The following is a 17,847-nucleotide window of genomic DNA, read 5'->3' on the forward strand; positions in this document are numbered from 1 at the left end:
GGTCGGCGCAGAGCAGCGCATGAGCGCGCTCTCCCGCCCTAACTAAGGCCCTTGGCGACATGCACGGGGGTGTTTGTCGTCTGTTTATAGGACCCCGACGGGGGGCCACATTTGTGCAGTGGATGTGGTCCTAGTACCAGGTGGGGAGGCCAACGCTCTCTACACGTCGGCCTCCGAAACGAAGGAAGCCGTCGGCATCTATTAGCCGACGGTGCCCCGCAGTCGGTGCGTGTTGAAATGCTATGCATGCCCGCGCACCTACTAAATACGGGGACGCTGTACGGCGGTTAAGGTTTAGTCAGTAAGAGTCTGACACTACCCACTTCCTCCCCCGAGGAGGTGGGTGTCCATGAGGATTCCCCCGCCTAACCAAAAAAAAAAAAAAAAAAGGCTCGAAAGGCAATAGTAGCACTAAATTGGACAAAAGAGACAAGTATAATTTCCATTATTGGAGTGTTACCATTAATTCAAAAACGTCACACAAAACTAGCAAGCGAACAACGAAGCCTCGCTACGATATTTCCATTCGGTTGAAATAGTGGAAACAATTTAGTCCACTAAAAGCGGCAGAAACTGAATAGTAATAGAATATTCTATTCAACTTTACTTGCTCCGATACGAACCAGCAACTCGTGCAGTGGCGCGCAACATTTTTGGATACTACAATTCCGTGAAACTATAATTAAATGTGACACTAATTTGTTTGGCATACTTTTGTTAGGAAACCAATAGAAATGCAAATAAAAAAACTCATCACTGTTAAAAATCTATGCGATGGAAAAAGTTTTAACTCAATGTAAGGATTTTTTGAGAGGACTTTGTCGTTTCATTATGAAAACTCATCACGTCATATGAGTTAAAGAACAATTAAGAACATTTCGACTTGAACACACTGAGTTTAAATGTTGGTTACGCCTGTCTCAACGTACTGCATTAACGCGCTCGAATGTTTGACAGTTTAAAGGCTCGTTGAAACGATATTTTTGTTTTGAATCGTCGCCCGTCGATAATATTGGCGAAAATAAGGACGAAAATAACCACAATTACTATGAATTTTTATGATGAATCTATTGCTTGAAATTCCATCGTACAACAGGCAGTACTACACAATAATCTTTGTAAATGCACCCTTAATCCAACAATAAAAAATATTCTGTGAATATTAATGAAAGCTCCAATAAAGTAGTTAATCGGAATGACGAATAATAAGCATGTACGCGTTTTTATTTCCAACGCAGTGTTCATTACAAGTTATTAAAATTTTATTTGTATTTTATTACTGCCTTGGCAGCCAATAGCTGGTTTACGCTTTTGTTCGTTGCGGATTATAAAGATCAAATTCCAAGAGCAGAAATGGATTGAATGGCGAATTTCTCGAAGTAGGAGTACATTATTCAGTGATGCATTCGGGTGCGATAGTAATCAATAAAACAAGTAAGAAAAATATGTTTTATTGCATCCATCTAGTCTTATTGAAATTGATTTCTATAAAAACCAAACAAATCTACATAATGGTAATCTGCATTACCGTAAGGGAGTCCCTCAAGGCACAATGCTTGGCCCTCAACAATGAACTGCTTTAATCAGATAATAATAAAATATGAACATTAATCATATTTTCATCACCTGTGCTTGAACGCTATCTATAAATCTCATGAATTAAAAATAACTTATTAACAATAAAACGGAACAACGCGATACGATCGGTACTTATTGTCGACATGATTGATTCGCAGAGGGAGTAATGAAATTAATTTACCTTTCCGATTCGGAACGCAGTGCTGAAGTGGGCTTGGGATTAACACAATACTTGTAAGCGTGCATTCGTTAATCATTTTTGTTATTGTTACCGAAGTTAAACGGATTGCTTTTGCGATTTAGGTATTGAATATGTTTTCACAATTGCTGCAGATTTATTATTAAATATTTAAAGATATTTGATGTTCAAAACGAGTTTCTGGTAAAATTAATTTCTTAATTTTTATCAGGATAAATATGAACTTCTTAAAGCTTCTGTATCACGCTCAGTTCCACGGCGCCAATAGGCTTGCTGATAGAACATCCAGGTAAGAGTGAATCACTATTTAAAAAATTTTGTAACAAAAACTGTCAATAAATTTACCCGTCAAGATTTGAAAACCCAAAAAAAATTCACATATATTTCCTTTTTCACATTTTCCACCCATTGGCAATTTTTCTGTTCTTCCAGATGGTATTTCATCCCTCCGATGCTGATGCTGCTCCTGTCATCCATAATGCTGGTGATCTTCACCGTCAACCGTTACCTCAGTAACCCCACATACATAGTGCATATGGAAAAATTAATTAGAACCAGATCGTTCCCGTCTGTAGTACTATGCCCAGAAATAGCCTTCTTGGAAAGCAAGATGGACGAATTTCTTTCTGAATTGTGAGTTGTTCCCTAACTATAATTTTCCGAATAATTTATAACAGGTTATAGGAGCCATGATTCCCCCCTCATCACAAAAAAAAGGGTTAAAGAAGTCAAAAGATGACTGAACAACATTGAGCGGCAACTAGAAAAAAAAACAGTCGGATCAAATTATTCGGTTATAGGGGCTCAGTGCACTCGTGCACTTGGAGAAGCCTATGTCCAGCAGTGGACTGCGATAGGCCGATGATGATGATGATGATGAGGGGCTCAATTTATACTCCACCTCTAATCCATCTACTAAAACAGAACGATTTTTTTTCCAAAAACCAAAATATTTACCAACACTTCGTTATAAAATTTCGTAATTAAGTTTTGATTTTGATTTTGAATATTACTGGCACTAAATATTCTAGAAAATATCCGACCGGCATGAACGCCTCTGACTTCCGAGACATTCTGCCGCAACTGGCCGCGTTCTACGCGCCTGACATGCTATACGAGCTCGACGACCTGATGCGGCTGGAGGAGCTCCTGATCTACAACGATATCAACGTGGAGCAGGCTGGACTGCGGCTCACATCCACTTGTGAGGAGACAATCATTAGGTATGAGGCCTTTTTTAAGTTTCTGCCACTATCCTTTAGGTATTAGGAAATTAAGCTGCATTGTTGAAAGTTAACATTATTTTCTTGATGTAAATAATACCATTTATAGGTGATTCAACAAAAACAGAAGACCTCCCAAAAGGCAGTCACTTCCTCCTCCTCCCTTTCACTCTTCGCCCTCGGCCACACATCCAATAGTAGAGATGCCACAATTTTTTTTTAATAAATTCTGTTTAGCTTTATTAAGATGAAACACTTGAATAGCATGATTAAAATCAATTTACATATGTGCAGATGCCGATTTGGCCGAAAATTTTTAAACTGTTCAGAAATATTCACTATGGAGATGACAGGTGCTGGATTTTGTTGTGTGTTCAACGGAAGATCATTGCGAAGGTAAGAAATCATCCAGAAGAGAGGGAAGCCTCTTCACAAACACTTGTATGATTTCCTGAATGTAATGACTGCCCTGTAGTGAAAATTCAAAGCCCTTTCATGTGTGTACTCAGAAATATGACACAGCTTCAGCCAAAGGCAAATGTACGAACATCGTTATTAATACTCTATTTAAGTTTTCATTAAGAATATATTAATTTTGAGGAAGTTATATTATGTAACAGTTCCGTAGCTTCGTAGAGTAAATACCTTGAACACACATAAACATAAAGTCAACATTTCCGTCAATATCATGGAGTTGAACAAATAATGGAGTATGACGTATCTTCTAATATATTACTACAGACGAAATTGGATATGAAAGCGCCCACAGAAAATATAAGAAAGGAGAATCAAAGTATACACGTAGACATACGAAAGTTTATTGTATGGTAACCAATAAATAGCAGCTGAAAAAATGCATTTGTGTTATACAAATATTCGTCTAATAATTATAGTAGATAGTTATTTCAGTTTTATTGCGACATTTTTGTACTAGGTATATATGGATTGCAATTATAACATACCATCTGTTAACGTGTATGTGTAGTATGGAAGCGATAAAGAATTGAGTATTAATCCCGCTATTACTGGGCCTTCAAACACAGATCCATATTTGAATAGGCTTTTTTATGTTGTTAGAGAAATGCAAGAAAACGGAGAAGGAAAAAAAAGTAAGCCAGTCACGAACTCCACCCGATGGAAAACGTCCCACTTCGGATATAGCAGCGGTCTTATGCTAGCCGTTAACCAGAGCCAGCTCAAGCCGTTAAATATAGACCTTTATTATAAATGGGTAAATATCCACAACTTGAAACTAACAACAAAGGAACATTCTTAGAAAACGATTTCTTCTTTTCATCAAACACAATGTACCAAAAAACACGTTAATCGTCAAATTTGCTTATATGTGTATTAAATTATACTTGACGGATGGTCTAAATGTGTTTTTTTATTAAACCCTTATGACAGATTGCTCTCCAAACAAGCCAGCATTTTGTCGACACAGCGAACAATGGATCAGTCCTGAACCCTGGATGCGAGCAGTGGATAGCCTATTACACGAACAGCTTCAACATTGGCGTAGAGGTTAAGGAGCTGAGCACTTCTCTTCGGAAATGTTATTTGTCTGTGGATGGACTACTGGAGTACTTTCCTATTTACAACAAGTGCGTTACCTACTTTCCTTTTTTTGAGAATGCTTTTCTGAAAAGGGTTTTTCTGTATGTGACTGAAAAGTTTGTGATTCCCACTGAGACCAGAATTGCCTGCTTACCAACAAGTCGTATGCATTCCTACTTCTCAAAAATATTGTGTCGTCGGGGACTTGCGGTTCTTTGTATGATTTTGTATTCACAAAGTGCCGTTGCGATCCTTACACGGGCCAATTACCAATGTGAGCTTTTCAAAGATATGTAATCTTTGAAAAGCTCATATTGGCATTTCTTCACACTACTATTCTAAGACACTACTGACAAAAGTTGATGGACAACACCGTATGACCAAACATTGGAATCCGGAATCGCCAATCTGTAGGGTGATTATATTAATAGTTGAGATCGCTTGCAGGCGGTACTGCCTCCTTGAGTGTGAGATGGCTAATACTATGAAAGCATGCAAGTGTTTGCGCACGGCCCACCTGCAGCCGCCCGGCGCCACGCAGTGCCGAGCCGCCAAACTGCGCTGTGCTACGCATGCTATGGGTAAGATAGTTCTCTCACAAAGATCAACGTGAGATTGAATCATAGATAACCCCCTAAAAGATACCGCAAGTGAACCATTTTGATTGTGTTCGAGCTCACCATGTTTTGAGGAAATCTGATCACTTGATTCAAGATCAAGTTAACAAGGTCGATCTGAGTGCCGAATTAGATCAGTTCAAATGCATATGTTTCCTGCCCGTGAAGTGTCTCCTAAATCTATGGCATTTAGGAGGTTATGAATGGAACTAACAAAAGCTTAGAACAAACACAACGACTTTTAACTAAAATCATATTTATTTTATAAGGGCTATTACTGATATAAGAACCACTGCATAAAAGGAGCTTTCAAAAAAAATATTGTTAACTTACTTACCTTCCATTGACAAACCAAGTTTTTTTTACTGAAGCTTGATAAAATAGCTCTGCAATACAAATAACCAATGTCTTTTTCTGATCACAAAATCCATCCTACAAAATATGCCTTATAACGTTACCTTATTTTGTAGTGCCGTACGACACCGAACTTTGCAATTGTCTTTCAACGTGTGAAGTAGAGATGGTCTACACAAACGTGGCTAGCTTTGACCTGAATAGTATGGTGAAGCCACTGGACTCTTTCTAGTAAGTGAATCTATACAAATCCACTCACTTTTAAAGTCCAGATACATGATCGAATATTTAATTAATTTTCTTACAGCGACGATTTGGATTTCGACAAAGTGACAATCGTTCGAGTGTTCATTGAGAATCGGAAACAAAACGTGAGGCAGAGAACATCTTATTTCTCGTACATGGATCTTTTCAGTGAGTAACTTTTCATTCAGTTTTATAGAACATGTCAAAATCCCAGAAAAAAATATCTCATAGTGTCAAAATACACCTGATACTGAACCTCATGACGTTTCGTCACCTTCACGACTCAATCAAAATACCAATCCAATGCAAAAACCAAAAAAAGCTTATCATTTCATGTTCAATTCATCAACGCGTTTTTTCTTTAAACTACGCAACGAATTCAGTACTAACTGCTGTACATCCGCAACATACACCCTTATTGAACCACATAACTATAGTAATATCATGCTGACTTCTTCAATCCCCTTGCAAGTGATAAAGGCAGTATGACAAGGATACGGTATTTTCAGGTCAGCTCGGAGGAGTGTTCAACGTGTTCTTCGGATGCAGTATACTAACGCTACTAGGCTTCATACAAATCGGCTGGCGAACTATGCTGGTTCCATTCAAAAAACAATAAAAAAGACGAGGGTACTTCATAAGGTTATGAATAACCAAAAGTGCCAGCTTAAGTAATCAAGAAACAGAGCATAATAATAGTCAAATTTGTGTTCGTATTTAGCACAGAGTGATAGTTATTATAAATGCAATTTTTGCACTTACGCATGTTAAATTTTGCTCTATAAATTGTCAGCGACTTCTTAGAGTATAAATGTAAAATGTTGATGATATGTGCACGTATGTATGATGACAAGTGCTCAAACCAAACATGGAAAAAAAATACTATGAATGAAATTCTCTGTTTGAAAATTTACATTGAGAACAAATGACGATGGCATTATGGTACAGACATTAGCACATTCCGCGGTTCAGAATGTATGCGTATGAATCTCATCCATAAACCGAAACTACCAAAGAAAATTATAGTCGGGAATAGCGTAACAGTATTTGTAGTAAAGCCGTTACAGACCAGTACTTAGTGTGGGTTATCTTCTCTGTATGAACCATAAACATTAATAACAGCTTCGCGGTCGCCCCGAATACAAAGTAAATTTATTTTAGAAATAAACAGTTTATATAGAGCAGTGACGACCTCACACCACTACATGTGCGGTCAACGCGACATTAATCATGACAATGAATTTATACATTCGCTGCTTCGCTTGTTGTCAAATAAATCTTAATGTTCGTGCTTTATTTTATTTTGAAGGTCACTGGATCTGTTTGGCGAAGCTTTCATGAATATAATTTTGTGACTGTAAAGTGTTTTATTTGTTTGGATTTAAGGTTGCATTCAAACAATTCTCGTGTTGGTTTAAAGTAAATGCGTAATTTGTCATGACACTTGCCGCCACGTCTTAAAGTTTTATTATGGTAGGTGTTGAAGACAGATGCCTCTCTACGCCTTATATGTGTGTGTGACGCTTCCGCAACCATAATAATTATTTTAAGACGTAGTTGTTGCTAACCCTATAATCCTCGGCTCGCCTCGCTGCCTCGGCGTTTGAATGAAATGAATAAAATACCTTTACCAACTGGATCGATAATTAATTTCCTACTAATCTGTATTTTCCAACAAAGGAAGACAATCGTCATTTCTAAATACTAGTTATCCAGTCATTTATTTGAACACCATTTAAAATTAATTATCTACGCAATTTAAATAAATCATTCAAACTCCTATCGTGCAATTTCAAAACAAAATCACTGAAGAAAATACCGTTCAACAGAAAGGTGTAAAACTTTTAAACCTTGTAATAAAATCACTGTTCGCGTACAAAAGTATGTAGCGAGAGAAAGTTGCGTCGCGCCGAATTGTCACCGACTGTACTAATGAATAAAGTTAACGATCAGATTCGGAACTCCGCTGTTTAATTAAAATACTCGAGATAAAGTGAACTCAACTATTTCAATGGATTTTAGGTGTTTTAAGTTTTGCGGTTCACGTTTTAGTTTCGAAGTCTGGAATTTTTAGTGCTCGGTGAATTTCTCTTGTTAATTAACCGGTAGGTAACAAAAATATTTTATTCACTATGGTACGTCAACGTCAGATGCATAATGCATTTTTTGACAAATATGATTGAAAAAATTGGATTAGTGCGAGGACTAGACACTGAGGCCTCTGTACAAATAGGCTGAAGCAAAATAAATTTTCAAAATCAAAATACACACCCATCAAATTTATGACCGTAGAAACGTTGCATAACTTTTTTTTTGTTAGAGCTGCAACAGAATTATATCCTATGTAAAAATTACAACGTCTAATTACAGCGGTTAATGAGATTCAGCCCGATTTCAAACGTACTGACAACCAGCAGAGCCTTAGTAAAGAAATGTGCCTACAGAACTACAAAATCACACACTCTACTCTTATACATTTAACGACAAAAGAAGTTAAAGTTTCATTTATAACCTTGTAGTACGTGACTAAAAAGAATGACGTCACACAATATTCAACATTTCCAAGTCATTCCGTATCCGGGACGTATTGCTCGCACAAATCGAATTATATTTTAGCAAAATCACGGCGAGGCAATATATCGAGTCGTCGCGGCTCGCATGCATTCTATATCGCATCGCCTAGTGATACCGATTGTAGCTGCGATCGATTTAAACGGCTGTGTGAAACATGCGAATCATTGCTATTTCATAATCAAATTTATATAGTGAATACAAGTAGAAAAATATGCGATAAAAGGCAGAAATTTGCCCAGTTGATAATCCTCTCATTAATTTAACAGTAATAAGTCTGGATTGATTTTTTTTTTCTCAGATTTCTTAACGCATTTTGCGGTTACACCAAAATACCAAGCATAGCTGAACAAACCCAGAAAAATACCAGAATAAACAAGACAGGCTCAAAGGGCTCGTATTTAATGCCACGCATATTACCCTAAAAAAATAACCACTGCTTCCGTTTATAAAGATTGCAGGAGCGCGCACGGAAGGGCCAAGTTCATGCAAAAATTATACAGAGGCCGGCGGGGCATAAATTGTTGGTAAGCGAGCCCTTTCTAAAGCTTATTGTTTTTACCTTGCCACGAATGTTGCCCTTATTGGTGTAAAATATTTGCGTGTCTCGCATTCTCCGGCCCTACCTTTTTCTCTCTGTTCTGTCGTGTGTGCAAAAATCTCGACCTTGCTTACCTCTGTTTACTCTTAAAATATGACAGTTTGCGGCAATAAAAAGATGGCGGGTTACACGCGTGTAATTTTTGAGGTTATGTTAGGAAGGAAAGGTTGTTTTTAAAAAATGCGTCGTTTTTGTTCGGTTGGGTATTTTTCTTTGTGAGATTTTTGTTTATGTTTAACGCAAGCTTTTGAAGACCACAATAAAGTGTTATAAATAACCAAAATTTCATTTGTAGGAAAAATAGAATGGAGAATTTGAACAATGAAATACTTATTTACCTACCTCACTTAAAAAGATGGGTAGTTTATCATTATGTTATATTTTGATTCTATTTTCTGGTACTTGATACAAAGTATCAGACTGCTATTTAACATTGTGCGCATATCAAACATCTCCATAACAAAGAAGGCTTCACAACTTTGGCACACACTAGACACAGTACACCGCCATGCCCCCATAGTTCTCAAGAGTTGAAGTATAATTTGTTTGAGCGAGTCGCCTCAAGAATGCAGGCCGTGGATCCCGCGGATATATCGCCGAAGTTATGATATCAACCGGGTTGGACCCGACGGGAATAATAACTACGAAGAGATGGGACGCTCTGATTCGGTTATAGATACCGCACCGAGGCTCCTCGCACTATTCCAACTGAATATTAAGTGATAAAAATATATGCGGAGAGATATTTTGATTTTTATGACAAGATACCTCTTAATAGAAAATCTTATCTGATGTTCCGTGAGTAATAACTGATATTCATGACAGGTTAGAAAATTGATTTCTTAAAAGACTGAACTTTTAGATGTTTGTAAATTTTTGAATCAAATCATGATTCGGAAAATAAAAACCGAATCTAAAAAGGCAATTACGATAGTTTCAAGCCAATACAAAAACATGTATAGTTTTCACTGAAATGAGATCTAAATAAAATCAATCGCCAGGAACAATAAACACAATCCGTTCGAAGCGATCCTCTGGTCCCAGCACTAGGGTCTCTCATATAGACTACACTACAAATCCCGGACCTGCCTCACTACTCGAGACTTTCCAGAAGTTTCCGAGCAAAAATGCCCGCCTCGTACAGCTACCATAAATAAATGGATCCCACGGTATCCACCAACTGAATTTATATGGGACGACTTTGGAGAATCGTTTCTCGTCTTGTTACTGAAAGTGGAAAAGTTTTTTCTAGAAACTTCGTCTTCATTAATGTGTTATTCGATGGTAATGAATCCTGTTGTTGTACCTGTTCGCTCGTATTCCGTTCATTATTCCGCAGAGTAGCCGAACTTTCATAAGTTAATTAGGATACCTTAATTCGCGGGTAAGTTACATTGTGTTAAAGCAGACTAGCTGATACGGCTCTTAAGATTTCATGTTCCTGAGAGAACTAGTAGCTACTTAGACCAAACTTTACTGTATTTTATTTTTTAGCTCGTGTTCCTTGATGAATAATTAATAAAACTGAACCTGCCAGTTATCTGAAAATCAACACTTAATTACTGCTGCAAATATTTCCGCTGGTACCAAAGTACATAAAATATGAATCTACTTACATGAACAAAATAAACTTGTTAATTATTCACGAGTATTCTGTTATGAAGCAACATTTATTTCCACTCGGGTATCATACATTTTTAACGAACTGTCTGTCAGTGAATCAATATAAATATGCACATTCGAACATTGATTCGGCGCGATCTGCATAGGCGTAGAGATCTCATTCATACATAATGTTACAGCTATATTTGGCATCGTGTTCTGTCGGCAAATTTTGTGAATATTCTGAGGAAATGTTAAATATTCGTTTTTTTTTTTAAAGTGAAAGGAAAGCTATTTGCCAGGCATTGAATTAAGACCAAGGCCTATCGCCACGTCTTGAAATTTTATGCTTCTTACACGTTTTTGGAAGCGTGACAGCAAACTGCACAGCTTAGAGTGGCATCTCCAATCCACCAGCAGCGGCACATCACAACTGCAGAGCTCAGGAAGGGCTTCTGAACTTTTGAAGTACTTGACCTTTATTTGCCCTCGTATCTACACGAATGTTTCAGGGCCCCAATTCTGCTATTTACAATGGCCGATCAATTAATGGAAATTGGATTAAATTGACCTTACTATTATCTATTATCTAAGTATTTTTCCTACACAATAATTGAAATATCAGCACGGGGCGGAACACTCACGTTCAATATTATGAATTTCTAATTATTGTGTTGGCAAAATGCTTAAAAAAGTAGGAATAGTCTTCAATTAAATCCAATTGCCATTCGTTCATCGACCATTGCAAACAGCAGAATCGGGGCCCAGTTTTAATGTGCTCCATCAGAGTCTCAAGTATATCCACTTAATGCACAAATCTCATCAGCTAAATATGTTATCATAAATTATTTACATTTACATTTATTAGTAGTTACGGTGACGTGCCGTTGAAAACCTGATAGAATATTCAATGATACATGAATTTGCACATTGCGATAGTATTTCGTTAACACAACGAATTCCTGGTATTTGATTCATTAATATTAAGTGCTGCCATATTTGTGTGTGTTGACATGATATTAGCTATTACTTGCAATATTTTATTTTTATGTTCAACTAGCTATAATAGTTCCGTTAGCAATGATATTTACCATAAAAAGGTACAAATTGCTTGTTTTTTTTTGGCTCACTGGCATTTTTGGATTACGCGTCGTATTAATATTAATAATAAAAAACAAAAACATTTAAAGGGTGGGCACCAAAATATCCCTGCTTTTGTAAATTATTAATTTAGGAACTAAAACAAAGTAACATTTCCATAGACACCATATAACCGGAGTCCAGAAATACGATCTCACTAATTGCATGCCAAATGCCAGATTCTACAATTCAGTTTAGACAATCATAATATAACTGAATATGTTATTAGCAAATGTTTACGCGGTCCCTTTGTGGTGTCTGCGATTAATAATGGCCGGTGCTAATTGACGCGAAATGATGGATTAGTGAACTGCAGTGGTGACACTAGGCACTAGTGGATAATGGTTTGTGCAACCTGACTGAGTTGGTAGTGGAAAAGCAAAATGGCCCGGTAAGTATCAAATTCAGTTAAACTTCTTATCAGAATCAGAACATGTAAATATATGAAATGATCAAAATATGTAATTATAATAAGAGTCCTTTTCAAAAATATTCATCATCATCTCAGCCTATAACTGTCCACTGCTGGAAATAGACTCCTCCATATGTTCTCCAGCGCGACCGGTTCACTGCCACCTGCATCCAACGAGAACCAGCGAGAAAAAATATTTAACCGACTTTAAATCGAAACTGCTGAGCCAAACTTGACGTTTTTATGTCAATCTGGATAAACAATGATAACCAACGAAAACCAAATAACACTTAAGCTCAGAATTCTCAAAGGAAACAATTTACTATAAATGGGAGCAGAAAGTCTGTGTAATATGTCAGTGGTCAGTGCTTGTATAATGCCTTGATAGTTCACAATATAGGCTCTGACCATCAGCAAGTCATCACATAAGGTGACAGCTTTGTACCGGGCTAAAATATTAATAAGGTTCTTTCATAAGCCTGATATTGTTTTTTAATTCATTATTTGTTCTTACAACAGGTGCCATCATAAAGGTATGAAGTAAAGCAGCTATTTAACCTCATGCTATGCAAACACATGTTTTGCATTTAAAATTCTAGCATTTGTGTAACGTATTAAACATAGCGAAAAGATTAAATCATTTCAGGTTAATATAGGGATTTTAATAAGCATTGAATGTTAAAAGACTCTTTAAATTTAAGCATGTTCCCACGTTAAGGGTTTTATTCATATTAAACGCTTATAGGTTACTTCAATTTCATTATAAAAATACAACATCTGGGAGTGATAATGACATTTTTAATTAGAGAAATATATAATTCTATAATCCCCCCCCCCCTTCAAATAATTCTACTATCGACCGCTCTGTTGACTACCTACTACACATTCAAAACATAATATGAACAACACGTTCGCAGAATACTCCATTAGTCAATAGGGTATTTGACAAAAAGAATCTGCTTAGTCCATCCAACAGATTTTCAAAAAATGGTGGAAAATCTGTCTAGCTGACTATACAGATATTATATTGTATACCCTATTCTTGTGCTGAAAATTGGTGGCAACCTCGCTTTGCACAAGGCGGCTCCGTAGATATACATTATAACATAAAACTAAATTCATAAATAATATTTATTACCTCGGTGGCAAGCTAAAAACTCGAAAGGACCTAATGGCCTAATAATCCCTTTCATTATTCATCGAAACACGAATTTATGGAACCCTAATTTAAAAAGTACAATAAGAAATTTCGGTACTGTAAAAGAAAAATTGGGCAATTTTTGGCGATACTAAGAACAGGGGTGGAGTGGAAAGGCTTCCGAGTAAATTAATTAGGGAGGGTTGAGGGTGGGCTCTCATTAACCCTCAAAAAACTGGCTCAGACACTCATGGGTAGAGATAACATGTGGCCCGAGGTATTGCGGCTCCAATTCCTCGGCCGAGGTAATTACAAAAAGGTTTAAGTGTCATTTTCTCGACTGATAGGGGAGAATTTAAAAGCAATCTATTGTACCATTATGTGCCATTACTTTGAGGACATTTCACGTTAAAATGCTCGTGACACTTCCAAAGAACAGAGTTAATTTTGTTTAGGTGATAATTTTTGTTAAAATTAAAATTGTTTGCCTTAATCTGCCTAGTTGTGGATCTAGTGCAATGAGTCAAATATCAATATTTATGAAAAGGCTAAATACAATAATATCTTAAAAAGAATGTATTTTTCGTATTTTTATAACGATGGCAAAAACTGGTCACGCGGCTCACGAGAGAGACTAGTGAAAGGAGAGTGGGGAGGCCTTTGCCCAGCAGTGAGACATTGCGGGCTAATAATGGTGGGTTTGTGGTTCTGTATTACGTTTTCATAAGACACCACGGACAAACGGTGAAGGAATAGATAGTGAGGCAACCCAGACTACATATATGTTTTAGAATGTGAAATTGCCAACACGCAGTGAGCTGACGTGGTGATCAAATACTCAAACCTTTCTCATATTGGAAAAGGTCTATGAACAGTAGTGGGACATAGAAAGGCTAGTATTATCTATATATAACCAGCAAACAGCTACCAAGAGCATGAAAATGAATGACAACAAGCCCATAGTACCACTACACAGCTAAGCCAACAGTCTCACCACCACAAATCTACATTAAACAAGACATACACTTATCAAATTGCGAACGTGGCACAGCCCACACACTCCGGGGCTGACCGCCCAACATTCGAGTCACGCGCGTCCCGAATTGAAAGGTGGCGAAGATTGAATAAAGATGGCCCCTACATAGGCTTTATCAAATCATCCTGCGTTTGAAACGAATAAAAACTGATTTCGTTATCACCCTTAATTTTGTGCGTATGTATTACGGGTGCTAGTCGCAAGGGAGATTGCTGGCCTCAAACACTTGTATATTGGTTTCTGAGTCAAATATGTATTGAAATGCAGTAAACCATTGTTCACGGTTACAATCAATGTATACAGTTATTGATAATGATCGACAAATTGCATGTAGGTATTATATTATTGTCTAAAGACTGTGCATAATTGTGCTAAACATTCTACTATTGTTGTTTTTCAATCGGCTTTTTACTGAAGTGACGATTATTTCGCCAACAAAGATTATAAAAAGTATAGTTAGGTAGGTATATGATATCACCATAACACGGTAAAACACTTGGTGTATTTTTTAATAAAAACAGTTAAAAGTATAAACAATAAGGCTGGTTAATATGTATAGAACAAAACAAGATGATTTTACAAAACCAATATTTAAATACCTATTATGATTTAAGGACAAGTGTTGCCATTACAAAACATTATAATGTTTCATAGATATTCTGATAATAAATGCAGTTATTGTTTTCACAGTTTTATTGCAACTATTTTTTTAATAACAATATGTTAAGTAAACAATAAACGTATATAAAAGCAAGCACATGTTTCAGTGAATTAAAAAAGGCAATATGAAGATTTTTGCAGGTTTATATTATTTTACATTATTATATTTGTTCTATTAATCCAAGCTTCAAAAATCATAATTAACAAGGAAAAAATTGCTCTCTAATTTTGACATTGTTGGTCAATTTTAAATGAAACCTAAGACCCTATGTTGTGCCATCGTAAATTACATATATGTGCAACAACTGTTGATTAAATAATTTGTAAACAACATTTCAGGAAAAATGTCGAAGTAAACTATTATAGTTAGAACGAAGTACCTTGTGTTACAAACTACTTACAGCAAAATATAAAGGTACACTGTTGAGCTACTTTTTAAGAGCAATCTCCAAAGTTGTACTTTAAAAGTGGTTCGGTAAAATAAGTGCTTAGAGTTTAGTTTTCCATTATTTTTTATAATATAAAAATACCTACAATGTCAACGTCCAAAAGTGCCCTAAAAATCTTTTAAAAATGTTTAGATCTAAAGTTTTAAATGTTTTTATTTATTTTCAGGATTGCTTATTACCTTAGCGTATGTCCGGCCGCTGTTATGCTACGGGCCTGCACTACACCCGGACTATGGCCACCACATTACATGCGCCTGCCCTCGTCTCTACGCCCCGGTCTGCGGCTCCGACGGCCGCACCTACTCGAACGAGTGCGAGCTGGACTGCGTCAGCGACAACAACGTGCAGAACTGTCTCCCACCCATCTACGTGGACAGCTACGGAGAGTGCCCCGGGTACCCATGCGACTGCAGCGGCACAACACCAAACCCACTCTGCGGGTCAGACAACCAAACATACGGAAATGCATGCTACTTCAACTGTGACACAGCCAGGAGGTATGCCCTCGGCCTCGGCTCCATCAGCGTAGCGTACGAAGGAGCTTGCCGCAATCCTGTCTGCCAGTGCTCGGATATAGTCATCCCAGTGTGCGGAACTGACAACCAGACCTACAGGAACATCTGCTTCCTCCAGTGCGCCAGCCAAGAAAACGAGGCAAACTGCTTAGCGTCTATCGGAATACAATACCCAGGCGCTTGCGAAACCGACAGTTGTATATGCCCGCTAAACATAGACCCTGTCTGCGGCAGTGACGAGCAAACTTACAACAACCTATGCCAACTGTATTGTGTGAACCGAAGGCGTTATGCGTTGGGATTGGACCCTATTACAGTACAGTACAATGGTACATGCTTGGACTGCATCTGCCCGGCTGTGTACGACCCTGTGTGCGCCAGCAACGGAGTGACATTCGGTAACGACTGTCTCGTCGGGTGCGAGAACCAGCGGCGCGAGAGACAAGGTCTGGCGGCGCTGACCGTCGCCAGCCGCGGCGTGTGCCCCTGCATCTGCACGTTTGAGTACAACCCCGTCTGCGGTTCGGACGGCAACACTTACCCCAACCCTTGTAGTCTTAACTGTGATAATATAAGACGCGATGATTTGGGCCTGCCGCGCATCGACATCGCTCACTCAGGACCCTGCCAGTGTGACTGCGGCTTCGGCTGCGCCCTCAACTACGATCCAGTTTGTGGTAGTGACGGACGCACCTACTCTAACGACTGCTTCCTAGACTGCCAAAGGGTGTGTGATCACCAACTCTACAGAGCGTACTATGGTGAATGCTGAAACTGTATCATTTTCAAACTATTAAAATTGGGCTATTTAAAACTCGATGTTATTTACTCAACTGAAAATGTTCAGCTGACAACATGAAAAGTTGCATACATTTCAAAACCGCTCGAATTTTTCCGTTCAAGATCAATAAAAAAAGACAATTATGTATCTTATACTCATAGTCACACTCCCACTTAAGTACTTTAGTGTTTGTTTGTCACAATGCATATTTTACTTAAAATTATTCCTAACCACTGATTCAATACTAATATCAATGAGGTTGACCTTAAATGTTACATAACAACCAAACGCTAGAGATGATCCCGCGACTATAAGTTACAATTAATCAAAATTACTGACTGACCGTCAACACTACAGATTCAAAACACTTAAACAGGGTCACATTATAATAGGGCCACTTACGTAGCAGGAGGTGCTCGAGGCTCGAGTACTCGGCGCTGCTCTAACTAGCCGGGGTCACGGTAGATAGGTCAAGTCGGCTGTGGAAATATACTTTACAAGGAACCACTAGCTACCAATGGTTACTATTACAGTTTTTCTGGCGAAAAAATTCAATATGATCGTGCTTAATAAATAAATAATGATATTATAGTGCTATGAAAGTGTCAGGGGCATAACACGTAGGAAATGCCGCTCTACGTAATGCATTGCGCTGTCACGCTTCCACAATCAAAAATAATATGACTGAAAGACATGTTGGTAGACAATCAGAGAGCCAACTAGCACTTTCAAAGTAGTATTTTTGCTCTTAGAAAGAAGAGACGCCGCTCCACACCGGGTATTGTGTTTAGTTTTTACAGTTTGATTTTAATTAATAAATAAATAAGTAAAATAAATAAACAAAATAAATAAATTAATTAAGACGTAGCATTTCTCCCCCAGCCACGAAAAATCAACACAAGGCTTTACTTAGCCCTCTATACCGTAACCGACGTCAAATAAAACTGTAAAGCACAATGAAACTTTTCAACCAATCAATTCACCCCACACATTGTTATCCTCATACTAAAACTCAATAAAGTCTGTTGAAAACGGTTTTATTTCACGGCATATTTCATAGGTATAAAACGTCGAAACGAAACAACAACCACGACATCGGCTCACTGAAAGCCGTAGAAAAAGTACACGGAAAAGCTCACTCTACAATGTACAGCAAGTCTAGCAGTAG

General features: G+C 37.7%; 2 protein-coding genes across 2 annotated transcripts; both read left to right on the plus strand.

Annotated features, from left to right (window-relative positions):
• The first annotated feature begins 1,995 nt into the window (after nt 1-1,995).
• Nucleotides 1,996-6,393, plus strand: LOC113501587 (sodium channel protein Nach-like). Its single transcript, XM_026882802.1, has 10 exons — nt 1,996-2,066; nt 2,210-2,410; nt 2,809-3,000; nt 3,295-3,396; nt 4,078-4,231; nt 4,408-4,604; nt 5,005-5,138; nt 5,645-5,759; nt 5,836-5,942; nt 6,284-6,393. The coding sequence occupies exons 1-10, from the start codon at nt 1,996-1,998 to the stop codon at nt 6,391-6,393; spliced, it is 1,383 nt and encodes a 460-aa protein (XP_026738603.1).
• A 9,137-nt stretch (nt 6,394-15,530) lies between these two features.
• Nucleotides 15,531-16,712, plus strand: LOC113501603 (serine protease inhibitor dipetalogastin-like; the record flags this gene model as incomplete). Its single annotated transcript, XM_026882803.1, has 1 exon — nt 15,531-16,712. A coding segment is annotated over one exon (1,140 nt), but the record flags the coding sequence as incomplete, so codon positions are not given.
• Nucleotides 16,713-17,847: the final 1,135 nt, after the last annotated feature.

This window comes from Trichoplusia ni, chromosome 2, assembly GCF_003590095.1.
Source record: "Trichoplusia ni isolate ovarian cell line Hi5 chromosome 2, tn1, whole genome shotgun sequence".
Lineage (NCBI taxonomy): Eukaryota > Metazoa > Arthropoda > Insecta > Lepidoptera > Noctuidae > Trichoplusia > Trichoplusia ni.